At 34.3% G+C, this 23,647-nt stretch overlaps 1 protein-coding gene across 1 annotated transcript in view; it reads right to left on the reverse strand.

Moving 5' to 3' along the window:
• The window catches only part of LOC6043954 (neuroligin-3), a 291,951-nt gene that overhangs the window by 31,370 nt on the left and 236,934 nt on the right, over nucleotides 1–23,647 (reverse strand). Inside the window, exons 11-13 of the mRNA XM_038255705.1 lie at nucleotides 20,013–20,151; nucleotides 15,822–16,104; nucleotides 5,294–5,440 (exon numbers count right to left, since the gene is read on the reverse strand). Coding sequence (XP_038111633.1) covers nucleotides 5,294–5,440; nucleotides 15,822–16,104; nucleotides 20,013–20,151 — 569 coding nt within the window. The remainder of the gene's footprint in view (nucleotides 1–5,293; nucleotides 5,441–15,821; nucleotides 16,105–20,012; nucleotides 20,152–23,647) is intronic.

The raw sequence follows: 23,647 nt of genomic DNA on the forward strand, positions 1-23,647 counted from the left end.
TTAAAAAAATTGACCTATTGCATATCAAATTTTCACAAAAAAATGACCGAGATTTTCAAATTGTTGTTTGATAGTCTTTTTGACACTAAATAATCAAATCTTCATGATATCGAGAGATTTTTAATGGTTTCTAAGAACTTTATTCGTGGAATCTGAAAGTTATGGCTTGGCCAGCGTAGCACAAGACTCAAACCGGGTAATCCCAGGGTCGGCAAACTACTAGGTGATTCAAGGGAGGATCGGTTACAACAGAAAAACACGGAAGGATTTCCACTTTTCAACAGCACTTTATTTGGGGGTTTGGTTCGTGTGGGTGTGGGTGTGTTGAGTGTAGGTTTTTCAGGGGCTAACGTACCGTGATCCGCTCAGCTGATGGTTCGCCTCCGGCGATTGCGGGCCGGCAGAGGAGTTCGTCTAACCTCCACTCTGCGGCGGGAACTGCCCCGAGGAGGGGGGATTGTTGTTGCTGACGGATGCGGCGGCCCTTTGTTCTTGGCTGCGAGTCTGGTCTTCGGCGCCAGATGCAGCGTTGTTCGCCGGCCTCCTTGGGCGGCGTCGGTTCTTCCGGCTTCCGTGCCGGGATGATGGACGACCAGCGGGCGTTGCTGGTTCCGGTGGGCAGGCGTCTTCCCTCATTGGCTGATCGGCAGCCCCAGAGTCCACTGAAGCGGGCGTGCCGAGAGGGGACCCTCCTTTGCGATTAAGGCCAGCGGCCTGAGGGTGGTCGTCCTTGACGATGATGGCGCGAGGAGGCGCCAGACGACGGGGGTGGTCCTATTACGGATTAGACGTGGGAAGCTACCAGCACGGGATTTACGCAACCCAGGCCGACCAATCCGAGATGGACGAGCTGCTCGCGGAAATCTCCTGGTTCCGCCGATGGGAAGGGCGATTGACGACCCTTCGCTGGAGCACGACTTGTCCACTCGGACGCCTGTTTGGAAGAGAGCGATTTTCCCCAAATCGACTCCCCTCATTTGTTTTCCCAAGTCCATTTTTCCCACCATTTCCTTTGTGACGTATTCAAATGCGCCCGCAGGAAACTGGTGGACATCAGCCTCGCTTACACTGATACGCTTCGCCCCATCAAAACTGTTGTAGTGTGGTGTAAGTGGTATAAAATGCTGAGGCGAAGCTTCAATTAACCAGAATTGTAACCAACGGTTACAAATCTTTATTAAAAAGTTAACCAACATGTTTCAAAAATTGGTGACATTAGATAAAACCTGCCTAAACAATGTACACCAACCAGAGTGAGCACCGAGTACACATTACCGAGATGTATATTGCAAACATGCTTTTTTAAACGACTACAACTGTCGCCAGAATAATTTAATAATATCCTCAATTATTGTTTATTCAACGATTTACAACCATATGCAATTTAACCCTCTACAGCCCAAATTTTTTTTTCGAAGATTTTTATTTTAACCGTGTTCAGGAGGTCATTATGAGCATCTTTTGTTCTTCGAAAAACTTGACTTTCCTTGTTTTATGTGTTTCTTATTTTGTTTTTAGTATTTTTACTCTCATTTATCTTGTTTATTTTATCTTTGTGTTTGGTAGTGTTTGGCCTATTCTACCACCTCCTATCATTACATTTTGCCTTTCTATTTTTTTATGTTTTACAGTACGAAACGAAGTTGACGTTATAGCTGTCGGCCACCATTGCTAGTACCAACCACTAGTGTCTTCCTTTTTATCTACAAGGACTTCGCCGCCCTGGGCTCCTAAGTGTATGAAAGTATGGCACGGAGCGACGGCGCCGAATACTCATATTTACACAAAGAATTTTAGAGCGCCCGCCGCGGGATTCGAACTGGCGACCTCTGGATTGTGAGTCCAGTGCGCGGTCCGATTGATCCACACGGGCGGGACTGTTTTACAGTAACTTTTTAGTTTTTAGCTTGTTTTTCACAGTTTCTGCTATATAATGGCACCATTATCATTTAAATTGTTGAAAATTGCGTAGAGGCATAGTCACTTATAATATACGAAGTGTTACTAAAAAACACAGCCAAATTTGACCCTTTTTTAAAGATCAAAAATTGGTTGAAAAAATTATTTATGGCGAATTTTTAGTATGAAGTCCGTCTTGATGTGGGGTTGGGTTGTAGAGGGTTAACATTGTTGCAGGAATTCAACGATTTTGGAAAACGGTGACTTGCTTGGTTGCTGAAATTGAAATTGAAAAAAACTCTTTAAGCTCATTTTAACTCTCACAAAGCTTTGAAAACTTTTATAAATGATTAAAAAAAAAAAAAATAAAATTACATTAGGTAAATATCACAAATCCTAGGCCGTATTGTTGAACAGATTTTCGTAGATCCTGGTAGTCTTCTTGCAATATTTTATTAATATCGAACTGTCCAACATGCCAGGTGCTGGAAAATGATTGATGATTATAATTACTCCTGCATGAGCAAATTTGAAATTTAATAAAATTGAAAATATCTAAATAAAAATCAAGCTGGCGAGGAGGGGTAATTGAAATCTGAGCATCTGGAAAATTAGCGTGATCCGTTTTATATAAACTAATAAAAGGTTTGATTATCAAATATTTAGTCGATCAATGTGTTAAAGTAAAAATCTTCATTGGTGTAAATTTGCACCAATTTTACTGTTTTTTACCAAATTTATGTATAAAATAAAAAAAAAAACATCAATCCTAAAAAAACATATCAAAAAGGAAATTTTTTGAATGGCGCTATGTTTCACGTAAACTCTTTGTCCATGGCGCTATATGTAAAGTTAGCATCAGAATTTTATTGAATTGAAGAAAGAAAACACAAATTATCATTAAACCACATGAATAATCAAAAATTTCAAGTGATATTTAGTCTTTTTTTTTAATTTTAGATAAATGTCCTTTGTTGTTGTTAAAGGTTTCAAAATTAACAAAAAAAAAAACAAAAGACAAAATAAAAACTTACATAATCGATTGTTATTTTTTTCAAATATAGTATACAAGATTTTGTTAATCAATCAGTTCGCATTTAGGTTTGAGCAAAAAATTAATTAAAAATTGAGTGACGTTTTTTTTTATTTTAAAAAAATGAAATAAGGCAAAAAAGTAATCGGACCGAATTATTTCAGCAAAATTAGCGTTTTAAAAATGTTTGTCTTGAGGATAGTTCAGCATATTTACCAATGTTTTTAACGGTACACATCAACCAGAGCTTTTGCACCCAGATTTTTGTTACAGACAATTTAGCATCTTCAAAAATTACAGGTACCGTAAACCGGGGTGACTTTGATAGGATTTCAATTTGTTTTTAGAATATTTTTCAACAGGTAAGGTTTTTCTCAAGATTATTATTTTTAAAACATGTACTGGGGTAGGCCACACAAAGTCCATGCACTATTTCGGAAAAAATGTTTGTTCAATAATGTTTAGAAAAATAGTTACGTTAAAAATTCTTAGTTTTTATTCCGGGGTGACTTTGATAGTCATAGTTTTTCTTGTTAAAATCATATTTAAGATGTTCAAACTTTATTTGTACGCTAAATGTACCATCATTGAAGTAGCTGATATAGTTTTTAGACAAAAAAATCAATGTTTATATTAAGTCAACTAAGTGTATAAGCTTTTTAGCAAAATACTTATAAATTTTAGGTAAAATTGTTAAAAAGTCGGAATTTTGCCTGAAATTTGTTAAAACTAGTTTTGTTTGTAAAATTTACCATATATATTGCATTTTAAACTGAATTCGTAGCACGAATCAAAAGTTTTAGCGTTTTACATGAAATTTGTTCAACTGAAATTGCCTATAAATAAGGAGATTTTTTTTAATTGTGTTTCAAAAACACATATTATTTATGATTTACAATTTTTTTTAACCTTCTCCTAGTGGAAAATTGTCCAAAGAATCCAAAAATGCAATCCGTTTTTCGATTAAAAATCATGTTCATTGAGAAAATCATGACACTTTGAGAAGTTTTAAATAATGACTTTCATCAACATTTTCTTAACTATAGTTAACTAACTTTTGAAACTGTCAACATTTTATGAAAAGTTCTTCTTGAGGTACTTTGAACACTTCTCTACCACGGTCAGTATGTTTCTTAACCATGCCTTACATATTTTAATTGTACTCTTCATTTTGCGGAAAAATCGCAAACCTATCAAAGTCACCCCGGCTATCAAAGTCAACCCGTTTTACGGTACTATCGACATATTTTTTTATTCATCCCCTAAAGTACTGTCTACAAAGTAATTTACAACAAAGTTTGATTAATTTTACAATCCCGTTATTGCAGGATTGGGTCCGTAAGTTTGACAATGTTGGAATAAGAAGACAACAACTTCCTTCGTTGCTGTGCACCCTTAAAAACTAAATTTTCATATAAATTAATATTAAATAAAAAAAAAAAATTTTAAAAAGCTTATAATAAAAAAAGCTTTATTTTAATCAAACTGAAACCAAACAAATGATATTTATTGAATATTATATGCTAGGGATAATCTGTCCATAATGATCTGAATCTTGGAATTTCGGACACATTTGAACACAATTTGAAAGCAAAGTACCGCCGTGAAATCCGCGAGGAATTTGGATGTTATTGAAAAGCATGACGTGAAATTTCAGATTTGCTGCAAGGAAAATCACTAGCCTTAGTAATTATACAAATTATTATGTTTTTTTTTGTTTTTCAGGAAGCAAAAAAAAATCAAAATATTTCGAAATTTTAATGGACGAAACAACATTAAATTGCATTGATCTGTGTTTATAATGATTTGAAGCATGTTTGATTAGTTAGTCGAGTTGACATTGACAAATTGAAGAATTTTCAGCAAATTAAAAAAAAAACATCTAATTAAATTTGATTTTTTTAAGAAGATGCATAAAATAATAAATCCGATCCTAAATTATGATTAAACGTATTAATCGAAAACATTATTTTTTATTGCCTCGTAATCCGATATTTTTCAACGGTTATAACAATCAACAAATCTAAAAAGTTGTGTTGATAATTTTTCCAATGTTCCATCATCAAATGTTATGTACTTTTTTCATCATGAAAAACTGAATTGTAATTGATTTAAAATTATTCAAATAATCAACAGTTTGAAATCAAAATAACTTCATTTTCATCCACAGTTTAACGATAGTAATGACGACTGCTGTCAAACTACTTCTCAAAACGCTTGTTCTGAGTCCAAAAAAAGACCGTTTGATTTAAAATTTATAACGAGCAAAAACTGTTAACATTTTGCAACCCCTTTTTTTCGTACCGACAACCTCCCTGAAAGCATGCAACCCGCACAACGCAAAAACCTTCAAAAACTCACCCGCGTAAAAGTGCGGCTCGCGCTCGCGGAAGTGATGATGCCGCATGGACACTTCCGCGTCCCCGGGCCGGTGCAGCTGCGGGATCAGGTTCAGCCAGAGTGCCATCTTGTGGCCCCGGTAGTGACTACGCATCTTCGGTTTGGTTGCTGTGGAAGAGATAGAAAAAAGTGTCAAAAACCATGTGTGCGGGAGCAGACAAAGGACAATTCTTGAGCGTTTTTTTATTCACGGAGAGGAAAATCCCAATCAAATGGATTTTTCCGCGAAACTGGAAAGTGCATTTGAACTGTTCTTTTTTCCTTGTCGCGAAAGCGAGGAAAATTGGAGTTTTCCGCAGAGTCACTCAGTGTACAGTGTGTGAGAACAAAGAGTTTGGGCGATGAGCAATTTGGCCCAAAAAAATAAAGTGTCGACACGTGGGATGTTTCCACGCATGAAAATTCTGGTTAAGTTAAAGGAAATTCTGCGAAATTGATGGTTTTCCAAGCCCGAAAGGTGTTTTTTTTTTCTGGCGTGTGCATTTACGTGGTATGTTTTCGTGGAATGGAAAATTGATCGATTTCGATTCTGGGAATTTTTTTCAAATGCTTATTTTGTATGTATTTTTTTAGAACGCACGTGTTATTTCAGGTGAGGAACGATTAATTATAGTTATTTTTGGTTGATTAATATTATACCAGCATCAAAAGTAATGCATTTTTTTTCTCAGTTGCAGCAAAAAAAGCTGAAGACAGAAATCACTACTGCCTCTATTTGACAGACTGTTTTTGCTATTATTCTGGAAATTGTTGCAAAACGAAATACACAATGTCCCTTGACAGGATTGTCTTGCACGGAAAAAATCAGCCACACAAAAAAAAAATCTCAAAAAGCTATTATTTTGAGCTGTCGAAACTCAATCCTTTTTACAAATAAATACAAAATAGTTAATAATTAAATCTGTCATTCCGTTCCCAATCAGTTGATATCCTTCGTCACATCACCAGACAATCTGTCCCGCGAGGAACCCTATAATGAACAGCAAAAAACGACAAAAAAGCTCCAGACAGACGACAGCACCGGATTTCGGAGACATCGCTTCAATGTTTGCCAAAGTAAGAAATTCCTCTCCAAAAAAAATCCAACTGACAATATCCACTGGGATCAGCTTTCAGTCAGGATTTCGCTTCTGCCGGCTCTCCATTATCAGTGCTTTTTTTTTGTGGGTGCACAAGACTCCGACTGTCACTCTGGCCGGAGCGAAATCGCGAAATTATTTTCTTGTTTTTCCTCAATCGAAACTCTGGAGAAGCAAAAACAGCACTGTTGACGACTCATCACACATCGCTTCAGTGCGCCCGGATTGAGGAATTAACCTCCGAGCTTGTTTTTTGATTGATGGATTTTGGGCTGGTGAGAGGAGAAAAATTGGTTGGTTTTTGATGTCAGGGAAAGTTTGATTTGGTGAATGAAAACATGAAAACATAAAAACATGAAACCATGAAAACATGAAAACATGAAAACATAAAAACATGAAACCATGAAAACATGAAAACATGAAAACATGAAAACATGAAAACATGAAAACATGAAAACATGAAAACATGAAAACATGAAAACATGAAAACATGAAAACATGAAAACATGAAAACATGAAAACATGAAAACATGAAAACATGAAAACATGAAAACATGAAAACATGAAAACATGAAAACATGAAAACATGAAAACATGAAAACATGAAAACATGAAAACATGAAAACATGAAAACATGAAAACATGAAAACATGAAAACATGAAAACATGAAAACATGAAAACATGAAAACATGAAAACATGAAAACATGAAAACATGAAAACATGAAAACATGAAAACATGAAAACATGAAAACATGAAAACATGAAAACATGAAAACATGAAAACATGAAAATATGAAAACATGAAAACATGAAAACATAAAACATAAAAACATGAAAACATGAAAACATGAAAACATAAAAACATGAAAACATGAAAAAATAAAAAAAATCATAAAATCATAAAATCATAAAATCATAAAATCATAAAATCATAAAATCATAAAATCATAAAATCATAAAATCATAAAATCATAAAATCATAAAATCATAAAATCATAAAATCATAAAATCATAAAATCATAAAATCATAAAATCATAAAATCATAAAATCATAAAATCATAAAATCATAAAATCATAAAATCATAAAATCATAAAATCATAAAATCATAAAATCATAAAATCATAAAATCATAAAATCATAAAATCATAAAATCATAAAATCATAAAATCATAAAATCATAAAATCATAAAATCATAAAATCATAAAACCATAAAATCATAAAATCATAAAATCATAAAATCATAAAATCATAAAATCATAAAATCATAAAATCATAAAATCATAAAATCATAAAATCATAAAATCATAAAATCATAAAATCATAAAATCATAAAATCATAAAATCATAAAATCATAAAATCATAAAATCATAAAATCATAAAATCATAAAATCATAAAATCATAAAATCATAAAATCATAAAATCATAAAATCATAAAATCATAAAATCATAAAATCATAAAATCATAAAATCATAAAATCATAAAATCATAAAATCATAAAATCATAAAATCATAAAATCATAAAATCATAAAATCATAAAATCATAAAATCATAAAATCATAAAATCATAAAATCATGAAATCATAAAATCATAAAATCCAAAAATCATAAAATCATAAAATCATAAAATCATAAAATCATAACATCATAAAATCATAAAATCATAAAATCATAAAATCATAAAATCATAAAATCATAAAATCATAAAATCATAAAATCATAAAATCATAAAATCATAAAATCATAAAATCATAAAATCATAAAATCATAAAATCATAAAATCATAAAATCATAAAATCATAAAATCATAAAATCATAAAATCATAAAACCATAAAATCATAAAATCATAAAATCATAAAATCATAAAATCATAAAATCATAAAATCATAAAATCATAAAATCATAAAATCATAAAATCATAAAATCATAAAATCATAAAATCATAAAATCATAAAATCATAAAATCATAAAATCATAAAATCATAAAATCATAAAATCATAAAATCATAAAATCATAAAATCATAAAATCATAAAATCATAAAATCATAAAATCATAAAATCATAAAATCATAAAATCATAAAATCATAAAATCATAAAATCAAAAAATCATAAAATCATAAAATCATAAAATCATAAAATCATAAAATCATAAAATCATAAAATCATAAAATCATAAAATCATAAAATCATAAAATCATAAAATCATAAAATCATAAAATCATAAGTAGTCAGTACACAGCAGTCAGAAGTCAGAAGTCAGACGTCAGAAGTCAGAAGTCAGAAGTCAGAAGTCAGAAGTCAGAAGTCAAAAGTCAGAAGTCAGAAGTCAGAAGTCAGAAGTCAGTAGTCAGAAGTCAGAAGTCAGAAGTCAGAAGTCAGAAGTCAGAAGTCAGAAGTCAGAAGTCAGAAGTCAGAAGTCAGAAGTCAGTAGTCAGAAGTCAGAGGTCAGAAGTCAGAGGTCAGAGGTCAGAAGTCAGAAGTCAGAAGTCAGAAGTCAGAAGTCAGAAGTCAGAAGTCAGAGGTCAGAAGTCAGAAGTCAGAGGTCAGAAGTAATAAAGACAAAGTCAAAAGTCAGTATTCAAAAGTCAGTAGTTTATGTTTGTTGTTGATAAATTGCCAAAAAAAAATTAAATGACACTGTGTAACTTTAAGCTATCCAAAACGATTTAATGTCATGTTCAACATATCACTCAACTCGGTTGAACAGTGCTTACGAATCAATTGATTGGAAATGTCCTGCGGTTGATTACGGTGTGTTGGAACCGTGACAGCTAAACAAACATCGCAAATCCATTAGTGGTCGCGATGACGCACTGTGTATTTCGCTTAATTGATTAGTTTTTAAACGTTCTGTGGTGTTGTCTGGTTTCCAGTTGGTTTAATCGATTTTCCAGGAACAATTTATGCTTGAAAGTGTTGACGGTTTTAATTTTCATAATTCCAGTTGTTTAAATCTGTTTGATTAAGAGTGTTTAAGCTTTCAAAAACCAGCAAACTTTTTACGAACAAAGTATAAAGAAAACAAATGTCGTTTCTTTTGTCCAACTGCCAGATAACACCACCGGAAGTGGTCCCTGACCGTCCAAACGTGGCAGCAGCCTGAATGGATGTGGGCGAAGATATAAATTCAATTTAGTTAGTAAGAGAAGATTGCTATCGTCCTTGGGTTCTGGGCCCGGTCCCCCACGAGACGAAACTTTACTAGGGCGAGCGAGCTTTCGGAAGCCGGTTTTTGCGTGACGTCCTTATCAAAATGAGAAGATCTTTAAAGCTCGCCCCCCCCACAGGCAAAAGTTGTTGATTATTTCTTGCGGGAGGCAAAAGTTTTGCTAAATTAACACAGTCATGTTTCTTATGTAGTGACACTTTTTAGCTGGGGAAAACGAAACTTTTTGTCACACTATTCATCAACGGAAAAATACTAAAAAGTAAAGAAAAATGTAGTGGCTCCAGAGAGGATCGCACAAGATTTCTGCCAACACTTGGCAACACCTCTCTCGCTCGCTGCATGGAGTTTAATCATCATTACTCTAAGCGTAAGAGTGAACAAAATTACCATCCTTTCCCTGGAAGAAATACAAAAGGAAGGACTTCGTGGGAGGAACCTGTAGGAAGGAGGTGAACTTTTAACGTGACTACCGCTCTGACTCTGACTTTTAGATTCTGACTTTTCTTCTATGACTTCCTGACACTGACTTGCTGACTCTGACTTCCTGACTCAGACTTTCAAACTCTGACGTTCTGACTCTGATTTTCTGACTCTAACATTCTAGTTCTGACTTTGTGACTCTGACTTTCTAGCTCTGACTGTCTGACTCTGACTTCGATTTTGAGTTTCCGACTCTGACTTTCTGACTCTGATTTTTTTTACTCTGACTTTCTAACTCTGACTTTCTGACTCTGACTATCTGACTCTGACTATCTGACTCTGACTATCTGACTCTGACTATCTGACTCTGACTATCTGACTCTGATGTTTTTACTCTGACTCCGACTTTCTGACTCTGGATGTCTGACTCTGACTTCGATTCTGACTTTCTGACTCAGACTATCTGACTCTGACTTTCTAGTTCTGACTCCGACTTTCTGACTCTGACTTTCCAGCTCTAACTTTCTAGTTCTGACTATCTGACTCTGAATTCCTAGCTCTGACTTTCTGACTCTGATTTTTTTTACTCTGACTTTCTAACTCTGACTTTCTGACTCTGACTTTCTGACTCTGACTTTCTGACTCTGAAAATCTGACTCTGAATATCTGACTCTGATTTTTTTACTCTGACTCCGAATTTCTGACTCTGACTGTCTGACTCTGACTTCGATTCTGACTTTCTGACTCAGACTATCTGACTCTGATTTTTTTACTCTGACTTCGACTTTCTGACTCTGACTTTCTAGATCTGATTGTCTGACTTTGACTTCAATTTTGACTTTCTGACTCTGAATTTTAGGCTCTAACCTTCTGACTTCGACTTTGATTTTGACTTTCTGACTCTGACTTTATGACTCTGACTTTATGACTCTGACTTTCTGACTCTAACTTTCTAGTTCTGACCATCTGACTCTAAATTCCTAACTCTGACTTTCAAATTCTATTTTTGTGACTCTGACTGTCTGACTCTAACTTCGATTTTGAGTTTCTGACTTTCTGACTCTGACTTTCTGACTCTGATTTTTTTTACTCTGACTTTCTAACTCTGACTTTCTGACTCTGATTTTCTGACTCTGACTATCTTACTCTGACTATCTGACTCTGATTTTTTACTCTGACTCCGACTTTCTGACTCTGACTGTCTGACTCTGACTTCGATTATGAGTTTCTGACTGTGACTTTCTGACTCTGAATTCCTAACTCTGACTTTCAAATTCTGACTTTGTGACTCTGACTTTCTAGCTCTGACTGTCTGACTCTGACTTCGATTTTGAGTTTCTAACTCTGGCTTTCTTACTCTGATTTTTTTTACTCTGACTTTCTAACTCTGACTTTCTGACTCTGACTATCTTACTCTGACCATCTGACTCTGATTTTTTAACTCTGACTCCGACTTTCTGACTCTGACTTCGATTATGAGTTACTGACTGTGAATTTCTGACTCTGATTTTTTTTTTTACTCTGACTTTCTAACCCTGACTTTCTGACTCTGACTTTCTGACTCTGACTTTTTGACTCTAACTATCAGACTCTGACTCCGACTTTCTGACTCTGACTTCCTGACTCTGACTTTGTGACACTGACTGTCTGACTCTGATTTTCTGACTCTGACTTTGATTTTGACTTTCTGACTCCAACTTTCTGATTCTGACTTTGTGACTCTGACTTCGTGACTCTGAATTTTTGACTTTGACTTTCTGACTCTAACTTTGATTCTGAACTCGATTCTGACTTTCTGATTCCGGATCGCTGATTCCGGCTTGAACTTAAATTGCCTTTAATTTAGCTTTAAATTCATCGGATTGTTTTTAGAATAAATTAGCCTTCTTTGATGCCAAATTTCCCTTCCTTCATTCAGGTTTCTCACTTAAAAGGTGGGGGGGTGGCAAAACTGCACAAGGATTTGCACACAAGACTTGTTTTCTTCTTATTTTTTTTTACTTCTCAGCGCAGTTGTTGCAGCAAATGTGTGCAGGAACGGAAGCAAAATGAGCTCTCTGGATTCATTTTCTTCTATTCATATTTTTTCCTCGCTTCTACATCTTCACGACCATGTCAGATTCATTGCCGTACAAATAGGTGCAAGGTGCCGAGTGCAAGTCTACACGGCGAAACTAGGTCAGGTGAAACAAAAGGTGTGACGCGGAAATAAGTCACATTGTTCTGCAGGGGACTTAATGAGAAGTTCAAATATAGAATCTGACTTTTTTTTGTTTTTGAGGAAAATTGCTTATTTCGATCAACCTGTTAGAACAATTGGATTTCCTTTCAATAGAATTTGAACGTTTTAGATAAAAAATCCATCATCAAATTCTTGCTTGAATGAGAGTTCTAAGAAATGCACTTTAAGACCACGTGCCGAGATCCAGTGTTGCCAGACAACCAGCCAGTCAGTCAGGCAGGGCGTGCTGCTGCTGCCGGTATGGTTGTTTGACGCGTGGGTGAGACTTCCGGATTCCGGTGCTGGCCCGAAGGCAGGCGACATCCGCAGAAGCCAAGCTGGTCTTTGTCTGGGTTGGATCTTGGTCTAGTCGGTCAGCTGGCACGGAGGAGTTTAATCCTGCAGACTGCAAACATTGTGGATATTTAGGGAGCATGGGGTCGAATGAGCTATTGCAGTTAAATATTCAAAAAATTACAAATTTACTAAGACATTTTTTGTAGTGAAAATTTCTAAATTTTTAAATAAGGGTTCAATAAATTCCTACTTGGAAAAAAAATTTAAGTGTAATTAGAAAGTAATTTTCTACGTATTTTTCTGAAAAAAAATGGAACATGACGAAAATTCAAATTTTTAAGTTTTATTTTAAATAAATAAAACTTGATTTCCCAAAATAAATATTTTCTTGACCAACATTAGAAGATGTCCAAAATAAGTGTAAATTTTGTTTAAGAAAAAAAATAGCAGAAAATTTCAAAAAAAAAAATCCTTTCTTTCAAACTGAAAATCGGACCAAAAGTTTCCGAGATATCGCGAGTTGAAAAATGAAGGCAATTCAGGTGACACTGAGAAAGAAATATTTTCACAAAATTAAAACATAAAGGGACTGTTTCTCAGCAACCAGCAATCTGATCAACAAAGCCGAGAATAATGATTGCGGATGAGCTTTTCTTCATGATGTATTTTTAAACATAAAAAAAAAACTAATCATTTTGCCAAAACAAATTCTCTACCAAAACCGGAAATGGATTTTATTTGTATTTTTTTATTTAAAAACTTTAACATTCATGAAATTTTCCGATCACTTCGAAATTTTTTTTTTGAAATTTTGAAATCAAGACTAACATTTCAAATAGACTTAATATTGAATTTTTGGTCATTTTAAATTATTAGTCAAAATTGATTTTTTTTTTTAATTTTTTTTTCAAAAAGATTGGTTTTTTTAAATTGAAAATCGGACAATTAGTAGCTATATCGACATCACAAAATGAAGGGTTGGCAATTTTATAGCAAATTTTCTGAACATTTAAAAAGAATATTTTTTGAAATGATCACTTATATCACTTTAAAATCGAAAAACTGAAAAAATGTCGCTGAAATCAAACATTTCTTGAAAACGAGGAATTTTATCACAAAATTTACTTTTCAATTTCAAATTCAAAGTGTTTAGTGTGAAATTTCGTCTTTTTCCAGAAATCACATTTTTTAATGTATAACTCGGTGGCAAAATTTTCAACCATGCTTCTTTATGTCCTAAAATTTGAGGGTTTTGGTCCCATAAAACATATAAAAAAATCTCATAAATAAAAATAGTACAGATTTTGGGAAATTAAGATTATGTAAAAAAAAGTTAATTAAAAATCGACATTTTTGCCGTGTACCTATTTGTTCTGAATAGTCGTCATCAATACCTACAACTTTGCCGAAGACACCAAATCGATCCGAAAAATCCTTCAAAAGTTAAAGATTTTCAAATATTTACGTATAATGTTTGTAAGAGCAGCTGCCAAAATTGAATGGAGACTTGCATGGATGAACCAATGACACAAAACGGCTGAGTAAAAAATACAAAAAAAAATAAAAATTGTCGAAATCGGCCAATTTCGAAAGATTTTTTTTAATCAAACATGAATTATATTGTTTATAAATACCATTTTTAATTGAAGGAAACAAAAAAAAGTTTGATTAATTACCTAAGTAAAAATCAATCAGGAAACTGCTTAAATCATGCCTTTGTTGTTTTTTCAAAAATTATACATGTTTCTAGTTTGAGATTCCTTAAAAAATCTAGCAATTGATTCTTTTGCTGATTTTTTGTTTAATTTGCTGTTGATGTTTTGAAATTGTATATTGAAAAAAAGCGCCAAAGCAGTATCATTTAAAAACAAAGTATTGACATATTTCTATATCAGGTTTAAATTGATTTTATTTAGAGAACTATAAAACTTTCTGGGTTAAGAATAAATTAAGGATAATTTAAACCAAGAAGTGCAACCAGCTTTAAGTCTGAGCCACTGTAATTCTAGGCAACCGCTACATAGGTCATCCTTGTGGCCCTGTTGGTTATCACATCAAATCAAATCAAAATCAAATCAAAAGAAGTGCAACCAGCTTTAAAAAATCAGTGAAACTGCATAATGAAAAGCAACATTATTTTTCTTTGAATCCTCTTAAATGCTATGATGTTTAAAAAAAATTAAAATAAAATTTACTAAACATTTGGAGCAGAATGTTTTTTATCAATTTGCGTAAGCATCTTTGGAACTTGAACTCATTTTGTGGAAACAATTTTAGCCAACTTTGTTCATTCATAAGTTTTGATGCATTTTGCGCAAATGAACTAATTTATTCTTTAACTTTATTGCTTACAACTACAAAAAATTATATAACCTCTTTAAAAAAAAATCAGCCAAAGCATTTCCAGCGATTATTGAAAAATATTTGGGAAAATTAACACAAAGAACTTTGATATTTTGATTTTTAGTTCTTGTCTGTTTTTTTTTTTTTTTCATTCTGCAACTGTCTATATTTTTTGTGAAAACTACTTCAAGCTCATTTTACCTTTCATTTCCCCGTTACTTCCACCTTTCGCAAGTGTCGCCGACTGTTCCACCACCACCCTAATCAGGTCTTTGTCACCCTGGATACACACAAGCACACACCCCCAACCGGTTATTCCACCCTGGAGCCGCATTAAAGCGATAATTCCGGGGCTTGTGCCTTGAGGTTTTTTTTTCTTCCTTCCTTCCTTCCCAGAAGCAGAAGTTCAGAATTTTCCCTGCTTTCCCTCGCTCTCTGTCGGAAATCGGATTAAAGTGGTCCTGGTTGCGCGATAAAAAAAGAGTCTACGCTCAAGTTCCGCGTTAGATGAAATGGGTTTTAATTTGTGTGGCCTTGCTCAGTTGCTCGGATTTTGTGAGCAAGGTGGAGTAGGTACTAACTAAAGAACAAAAAAACGAAGTGTAAAGTGCTATGGCCCCTTAAGGCGCCAGGCGGGTGTGTGCGAAACACAAGAAGTGGACCGCTTTAATTAGTAAGTTGTACACTTTGATGCAGCTGGCTGTTAAAGGGGAGGTTAAGGTGGGGGCGGTTTTATTGGGTGGTTGATGAGCTGTTGGGAACAACTCGGAACAACATCTGGAGATTACTTTTAAGTTGAGCTGCCGTTGCGAAAGAGTCTTTTAATGCTGGTCATCAATTATAAACGAGTTATGTACGGTTTAAGTGTGCTCCTCTAATCTGGCGCTTGTACTACCCAGTTTGATGAGATTTCTTAAGAAGTTTATAGCCCGTAAACCGTTGAATACTCACATATGCTCAGATACTGCTGGGTGGTCGTCTCGAAGGTGTCCCACATGATGCCCCGGAAGCGCGTCCGTTCCTTGGCCGTCCCATAGTCCGGATGGAGCAGTGGGGCCTGGTGGCCGGCCTCGTTCGGGTCCCCGGTTTTGCAAAAGTTGGTCACAAAGTTGAGCACGGCCTCGTTCACGCCCATGTCCTGGCGCGAGTAGTTCTGCGGGAACCACGGCGCGCCCTGGACCAGCGTCAGGCCCAGCATGTACGGGAGGTCCTCGCCGCGGACGCTGCCCAGGCGCTGGAAAATCGAGCAAAGTTTAGGCAAATTAGTGATGATTTGATTTCAATAATTCCATCAGGTGATTTGTTCACACTTCTTGTGCGAATATTATTTCTTGGGTCAATAAAATAATCAATTCCTTGTGACTCAATGTTAAATACAAAAGTAATTTCAAACAATATTTGATTTCCGTATACATTTTAAATTCTAATAGGTTATAGATTATAACAAGGGATCCAATTTATTTTAATTTAAGATGTTTTTTACAAATGTACGAAAAATTTACAAGCTTTCGAAAAAAAAATAATGTATTGTTTTACAACCAACGCTAAAAATTTCAAATCGTTTCTGCAAACCAAAAAAGAAAATACCCAAAGCTCATAACCGACTAACTGTCTGTAATGATCAATTTAAAGATGTTTTTTTTTTAATTTTAACTTAATTGATATAAAATAATGATTGATCGAGTTTGACCAATAAAACTGACTTATTTGCATTACTGATTTCTTTTTAGGATCAACCTACATGTTTTCCAATTTTTCGAAATAATAATTTATTCAAATATTTCATTTAAAAGAACAATCATTTTGAAAACATTCGAACTATACAATTGTTTTTACATTTATTGCCTACCAAATTTTCAGGGTGCGTCAAATGAACAAAGTTGAGCTGGATTGTAAATAAGGGCTAACATTCATTGCACACGTTTCAGGATCAATGAGTTTATCTTGACCAAACTATTTTCGATTTCAGATTAAAGATTGTATAAATTTGGAAGTTTTTGATTTTTTTACCTGGGAATTTTGTTTTAAAAAAATTAACCCTTACACTAAAGTTTCCTAAAACCAATACAGGGGTCGAGAAATAAGGACAGAAAATCAGTTTCAGTGGTTTTTGCTTGTTTATATTTTGTCATTGATTGCTGTCCCATAAAAAAAAACATAAATAAGTTTTTATTATCTTTTTCATGGTTTAAATGACAATTTGCTTTTATATTTGTTCTGATTTTAGATTATTTAATATATATGGAAATTATTATTTTATATTCATATTTAAACTTAATAAATTATACAATGGTTACATCGGGGTTCACCTTGGGAAGGCATTTTCTGATCGATTTCGTGTCTTCACCAAAGTTGCAGGTTATTTAAAAAAATACTACATTCTGAAAAAAAAAACCTTATTTTTACTTAACATTCTCACTAAAAGTTGTTTTTGCGAATCAAAAAATGAACATTTTTTTCGCCTAACTATGACTTTTTGGATGCATAAAAATCATTCGATAAATTTTCTGAATTGGAGAAAAATTGGGTCCTAAACTGGAATTTAGATTTCGGATTTTCTTACTCAGACAACGACAACGACTATGAACGACTCATTGAAAGAAAGTATCTATTCTATAAGGTAACAAAGGGCCAATGTTGATTTATCGAATCACAGGTGATATATTATTTTTTGATATTTTATGTGAAAAAATGTGATCAGTGATCTGGTGTGCCTTTTAAACTCAATGGAAAAAAATCGAAAAACATGTTTTTTAAAATCTATCATTAGGTACAATGCGAAAATTGTAACTTTTTTAGAAAAAATATTTACATATAAATACTATTTGAAAGAAATTAGATTTAACATCAAATATGATTAGAATTTTTTGATTTGCATAAAATTCGAACTTTTTGAAGAAAAATTCTGTTTATTCTTTTCTATGACTCGAAAGATTATTTTTTGGTTTCCTAAAATATATCGAAAAAAAATTCAAAAATACGGATTTGGGGAATTTAACTTTCAGTGATAAAAAAAAATAATAAAAAAAAAGTTTTTTAGAGTCGATAAAAAAATTCAAATAGGTCTACGAATAGATTATTTTATTTTCAGTTTAGACCAAATTTTACAACTTTTGAAATATCTTGACCAAACTATTTTCGATTTCGATAAAGAGATCAGAACATTTCGCAAAAGTGAATAGTTTTTGAGATATGGCCAGTTTAAAATGACAGGCCAATTAGTGACATTTAAAAAATGTAATTTTCAGAAATTAATTGCCCACTTTTCAAAGTCCTAAAAACGAAAAGAAAATAGCAATTTAAACCTTAAAGTAGCACTAACTTGAAAAGGTACATATTACCCAAAAATTATGAAACTATTTTTAATTGCAAATTCGATTCTTCTTTTATTATTTTCGAAACCGGTTTTTTCGAAAATTCATATCCAGATGTTGCACCTTCACAAATTATGGCTCAGAAAATGTCTTTTTCAGTCTTCTTCTACCTAGAAAAAATCGAAAATTAAAAAATACTTATTTTGGAAATTCAAATTTAGGTGATACAAATTCAAATAAAAAAACTAACTTAATCCACCTATGTGGTTGGAGCCTTCCTCACTCATTACCATCAATGGCTGTACACAAATTCCATCTATTTTTTAGATCTGGATTAAAAAAGAACATAAATATCACTTAAGTGGCCATATCTCGAGACAGGGTTGCCAGATCTTCATTGTTTTGGACTCGTTGGAAAGTAAGTAAAGTAAATCTTTCCCAGTTCCTGAGGGGAACACCCATGAAGAGTATCGGGGCCGGCATTTACAAAGCGGATTCAGTGGCAGTTTTTAACTCAACTAATGTTAACATGTTTAGGTTAATGTTAACATTCCATAGGTCGCCTCCCTAAGGTGTCGTGATAAGGTCCAGTTTGTAACGATACACTACCTTCCCTTTACTAAGCAATCGAATCCAGAAGGGAAAAGATCACCAGTTGTGTTGGTCCGAGCCGGGATTTGAACCCCGATCTACCGCTTACGAGGCGGAAGCGTTACCACTAGGCTACGTGGCTCGGTCGGTCTGGAAAGGTCTTTTGATAACCTAACTAACGGTGGGTCGGAAGGTGGATCCGGACATAGTTTACATACATTTAAGTGAGATCCGGCTTCCAAAAAGTACATCAATATCACTTAAGTGGCCATATCTCGAGACAGGGTTGCCAGATCTTCAATGTTGTGGACTCGTTGGAAAGGTCTTTTGATAACCTAACCAACGATCGGTGGGATGATGGACCCGGACATAGTTTACATACATTTAAGTGAGATCCGGATATATGTGAAAACACATTTTTATACATAACTTTTGAACTACTTATCGAAACTTCAATCTGTATAAAATTCGATCTATGGGACCCTAAACCAAGTCGAATGCAACAAGTTCGGGTCAAATCGGTTCAGCCAGTGCCGAGAAACATGAGCTAGTTTGTTGGTCACATACATACATACACACACACATCCACACAAACATTTGTTCAGTTTTCGATTCTGAGTCGATAGGTATACATGAAGGTGTGTCTACGACGTTTTTATACAAAGTTCATTTTTAGAGCAGGATTATAGCCTTACCTCAGTGAGGAAGGCAAATCGATTTTTGTTCTGTGTACTTATTTATTTCGAAAAGTTGTATTAAGCATCTGCAATTTTGCCTTGTGACATACCTATTTTGTAAGACCAGCCCCAAAATTGTATGAAGACTTATACGGAAAAACTAGTGATGCAAAATAATTCTTTTGACATTCTTTTGACATCTTTTGACAGGGAATGCATGGACTTCATTATACAGTAGACTCTCTCGTTGTCGATATTGGAGGGACCGTCGAGAGCGGGAGTTATCAAATTATAGAACGAATAATCAAAGCAATCTAATTGAAGGGACTGAACAATTTATAGACAGCTGGAGCAACATTGATGTTGAGAAGATCTACAGCCAGAGAGTCGACTTCATCCAAATCAAAATCTAAAAATCTCTTTGCGAAATTGTGAAAATTTGCTCTAAATGACTTATTTTAGTTCGATTAATTGTGGTTTAAAGATTTATAGCTAGATGCGAATTTTGAAATTTAGTTCTTTTTTGTGTATCCAAAATCACACTTGTATTTCATCCTTACCTGCGGATACTCGCTCTCCTTGCTCTGGTAGCCAAAGTGAAACATGTACGTTTTGGCGCCCCTCCGGGCGTGCAGATAGGCCACCTTTATCAACGGGGCCACCGTATGGCCATCGCTGAGTGCCTCCATCGTAGAGTCTCTGGAAATAAACAAGCGAAATAAACCATCAGCATTTTTGAAAATCTCTTTCTTGCGCTTACAGCACTCTGACAGCCGGCAATGAATATCAATCAAAAGTTGGCACTTTTTCCCTCTCCCTTCCTATCTCACTGTTATTGAGCTGAGGGGGGTTGGGAGGAGGGGGATTGACAATTCAAATTAGCTGTCGACCTTTTGAACGAGGCAAAGCCCAGCTGTCCGTAGGCAAATCTCATTGTTGGCCTCACAACTCTGGGGGGATTCATGGGATTTTTTAGAGGGGGAAATCCTGGCAGATTGTGGCAGTAAAAGAAGGAAAATCTGTCATGTCATTTGCTGACGGAATCAACGCAATAATTTGGGATGGGAGAATTTTGAGGGAGATTTTTCCTACTTTGGGAAGATATTCAAGAAAATTAATAATAAGACGAATCAGATTGACAGCTGGAGATTATCAAAGATTTAAGAGCGAGTCCACGAGCAAAGCATACCCATCTCGCATCGACCTCACCAATCTGCCTGAAATTTTCAGGGGTTGTTTGTACATATAAAACTAGCATCTGGCCGAAATATGAGCACTCTAGGTCAACGGGAAGTGGGGCAAATCGGGACACAAAGTTTGAAGGTTCAAAAACGTCAGAAATCTTAAAAATGCTATAACTTAGGCAAAATTCAATTTAATTTCATAATTCAAAATGCATCTGAAAGGGCTTGAAAAATGCAACAAAATGCAATTGGTTATTTCTAAAGGGAGTTATTGGCATTTTAGTGAAAAAATAGCATAATTTTCAAACTCAAATAAAAAAGTGTTCCATCCAGATATCAACTCGGTTCGACCTGCAGCTTGTAGGGGACATCTGGGACTACCATCTGAGACTGAGAACGCTTTGGGTAAGGCAGTTTAACATATAATATAGACACTTTTACTTTTAGTGAATTTTTTTGTTGTACATTTTTGCTCGGGGACCCCTTAGATTCAATTTTCTGGTGATAATTTTATCATATTCGTGTTCCTGAGATAATTTCACAATAGAAACATGCATAAAAATGTTTGTTTTCATCCATTTTAACCCTTTAAAAAATGAAAAGTAAAAAAAATCTTCGATTCACATTTATTGAGAATCAAGCTCGTTTCCAAGGATACCAGATGACACCAGAAAAAAGCAGATTCTCAATTTTTTTTAACTTTCATTTTTAAAAGGGTTAAAATGGATGAAAATGAACATTTTTATGCATGTTTCTATTGTGAAATTGTCTCAGGAGCACGAATATGATAAAAATATCACCAAAAAATGGGATCTAAGGGGTCCCCCGAGCAAAAATTTACAACAGAAAAATTCACTAAAAGTAAAAGTGTCTATATTATATGTTAAACTGCCTTACCCAAAGCGTTCTCAGTCTCAGATGGTAGTCCCAGATGTCCCCTACAAGCTGCAGGTCGAACCGAGTTGATATCTGGATGGAACACTTTTTTATTTGAGTTTGAAAATTATGCTATTTTTTCACTAAAATGCCAATAACTCTCTTTAGAAATAACCAATTGAGATGCTCTACCCTGCATTTTGTTGCATTTTTTAAGCCCTTTCAGATGCATTTTGAATTATGAAATTAAATTGAATTTTGCCAAAGTTATAGCCTTTTTAATATTTTTGACGTTTTTGAACTTTCAAACTTTGTGTCCCGATTTGCCCCACTTCCCGTTGACCTAGAGTGCTCATATTTTGGACAGATGCTAGTTTTATATGTACAAACAACCCCTGAAAATTTCAGGCAGATTGGTGAGGTCCAAACGACGTCCCATACAAAGGGGTATGCCCTGTTCGTGGACTCGCTCTTAAATGACTGAAATTTGTCATTTTTTTGTTGCAAAATTTGCACTTATTTTCATGAAATTTAAGATAGACAAGGAGCCATCTTCTTAAGTGATATTCCGTTGAAATCTCAAGGGAAAATATAAGCCCAAACTGTCCACTTGTCTCATCGACGTCCCTTAACCTACGGTCAATCGCCCTCTATTTCCTGCAAATCATTCTCCTGACAGCAAAATAAGCAAAAGAAGCAAAAAACTGCCAACTCTTCGATAATCCCATCCCGATGACAATGGACTATGTCGTTCACCGAGGACAGAGTAGATGAGTCTATTTTCCTCAGAATGGCAAAAAAAAAAAAAAAAACAAGACAAAACAAAACAAAACTGCCAACATCACGCTCGAGGACACAACTCATTGTTGAGAATTTCCCACCCACCCAGCACTGAAATCAGGCCTCGCCGCCACCAACAACAATGCCCTCGCTCAGTGGCAGTGTGTCGGAAAAACTTTGTTAATTTTCCCTACAAGATTTTTCCCTCTTTCACTTTTCCCTTAGGGGACTGAGAGCAAAAAAGAAAGAAATGGCGCCAATGGCCGGCCAACAATGAATTGTGAACGATTGTGTCCAGCTGCGAAAAGCGACCACAGTTGACCTCCCATCGACGCCGCCACCACCCACCTCCCATTTTTTTTTTGTGGTGGGTTGAAATCTGGGCTTTATTTAAATCAACCAGCCTTTCGGAACGAGCCGGCGTCTTTTCTTCTGCTGATTGTTCTCAACAAGACGTTGGCGATGGAAGCTCGAGTGAGAGGGAAAGTTTTCTTTGATAGAGTTTTTTTTTATTGTGTGGGACAAAAGAAAGGATAATGTTTAGGGAAGGAGGGTGTGGTTGCAAATTATGTGATTAATTTATAGGGTCCGACTGAATCCTGAATTGATTGAATTAAAGTATTTGCTTCACAGATAGTTGGTTTAACTTTAATAAACCTAACATTAATTACAAATATATTATTAACGACAGTTTGCTACATTTATTTGTTCTTATGTTTGTACTCTTTTAAATCTTTTTAACCAATATTTTATTTAAAAGTCTAAATTTGTTTAAATTCAAAGTGTTTATCTATCTTCCAAACCAAGATGGCCTGATAATTTTCTGGCTTTTTTAAATTTTACTCGATCAAATTTAAGACAAAGTTAGTAGGATTACTTAAAAAATGGATCTGGCGATGAAAAAAACTGACATTTCGTAGTTCTCTTTTCTTGTACAAATTTTATTTAAGCTGAACTACTTGATAAATATAGCACAAAACTACTTTTTTTATTGTTGTACTTTACTTGCATAAGTTGTCCTGGGCTTAACGATTTTCTATAGCCATAAATTTTCGAGAACATTCGTTTTTTGATACCTTTCTGGTGTCTTAACCTCCCCAAAATCAATTTTATTTTTCATTAGATTTTTGTTTGTTTAAGTCATTCTTTCGTTTCTTATATTTTTTTAGATTTACATAAATTTGGCGATAATTTTTGTGTTTAGCAGAGATTCTCTTTAAATTTTGCAAATCGACTTTTTTTTTATTATTGGAATGAATCATTGTCCATGTATTCTTTGTGTCAAAAGAATCCGAAAATAATTAAGTCCACGAGAACAATAATTAAGCAAAGTTTGGAAAAAAACTTAAATATTT

This window comes from Culex quinquefasciatus, chromosome 2 (assembly GCF_015732765.1).
Source record: "Culex quinquefasciatus strain JHB chromosome 2, VPISU_Cqui_1.0_pri_paternal, whole genome shotgun sequence".
In the NCBI taxonomy this organism is placed as follows: domain Eukaryota; kingdom Metazoa; phylum Arthropoda; class Insecta; order Diptera; family Culicidae; genus Culex; species Culex quinquefasciatus.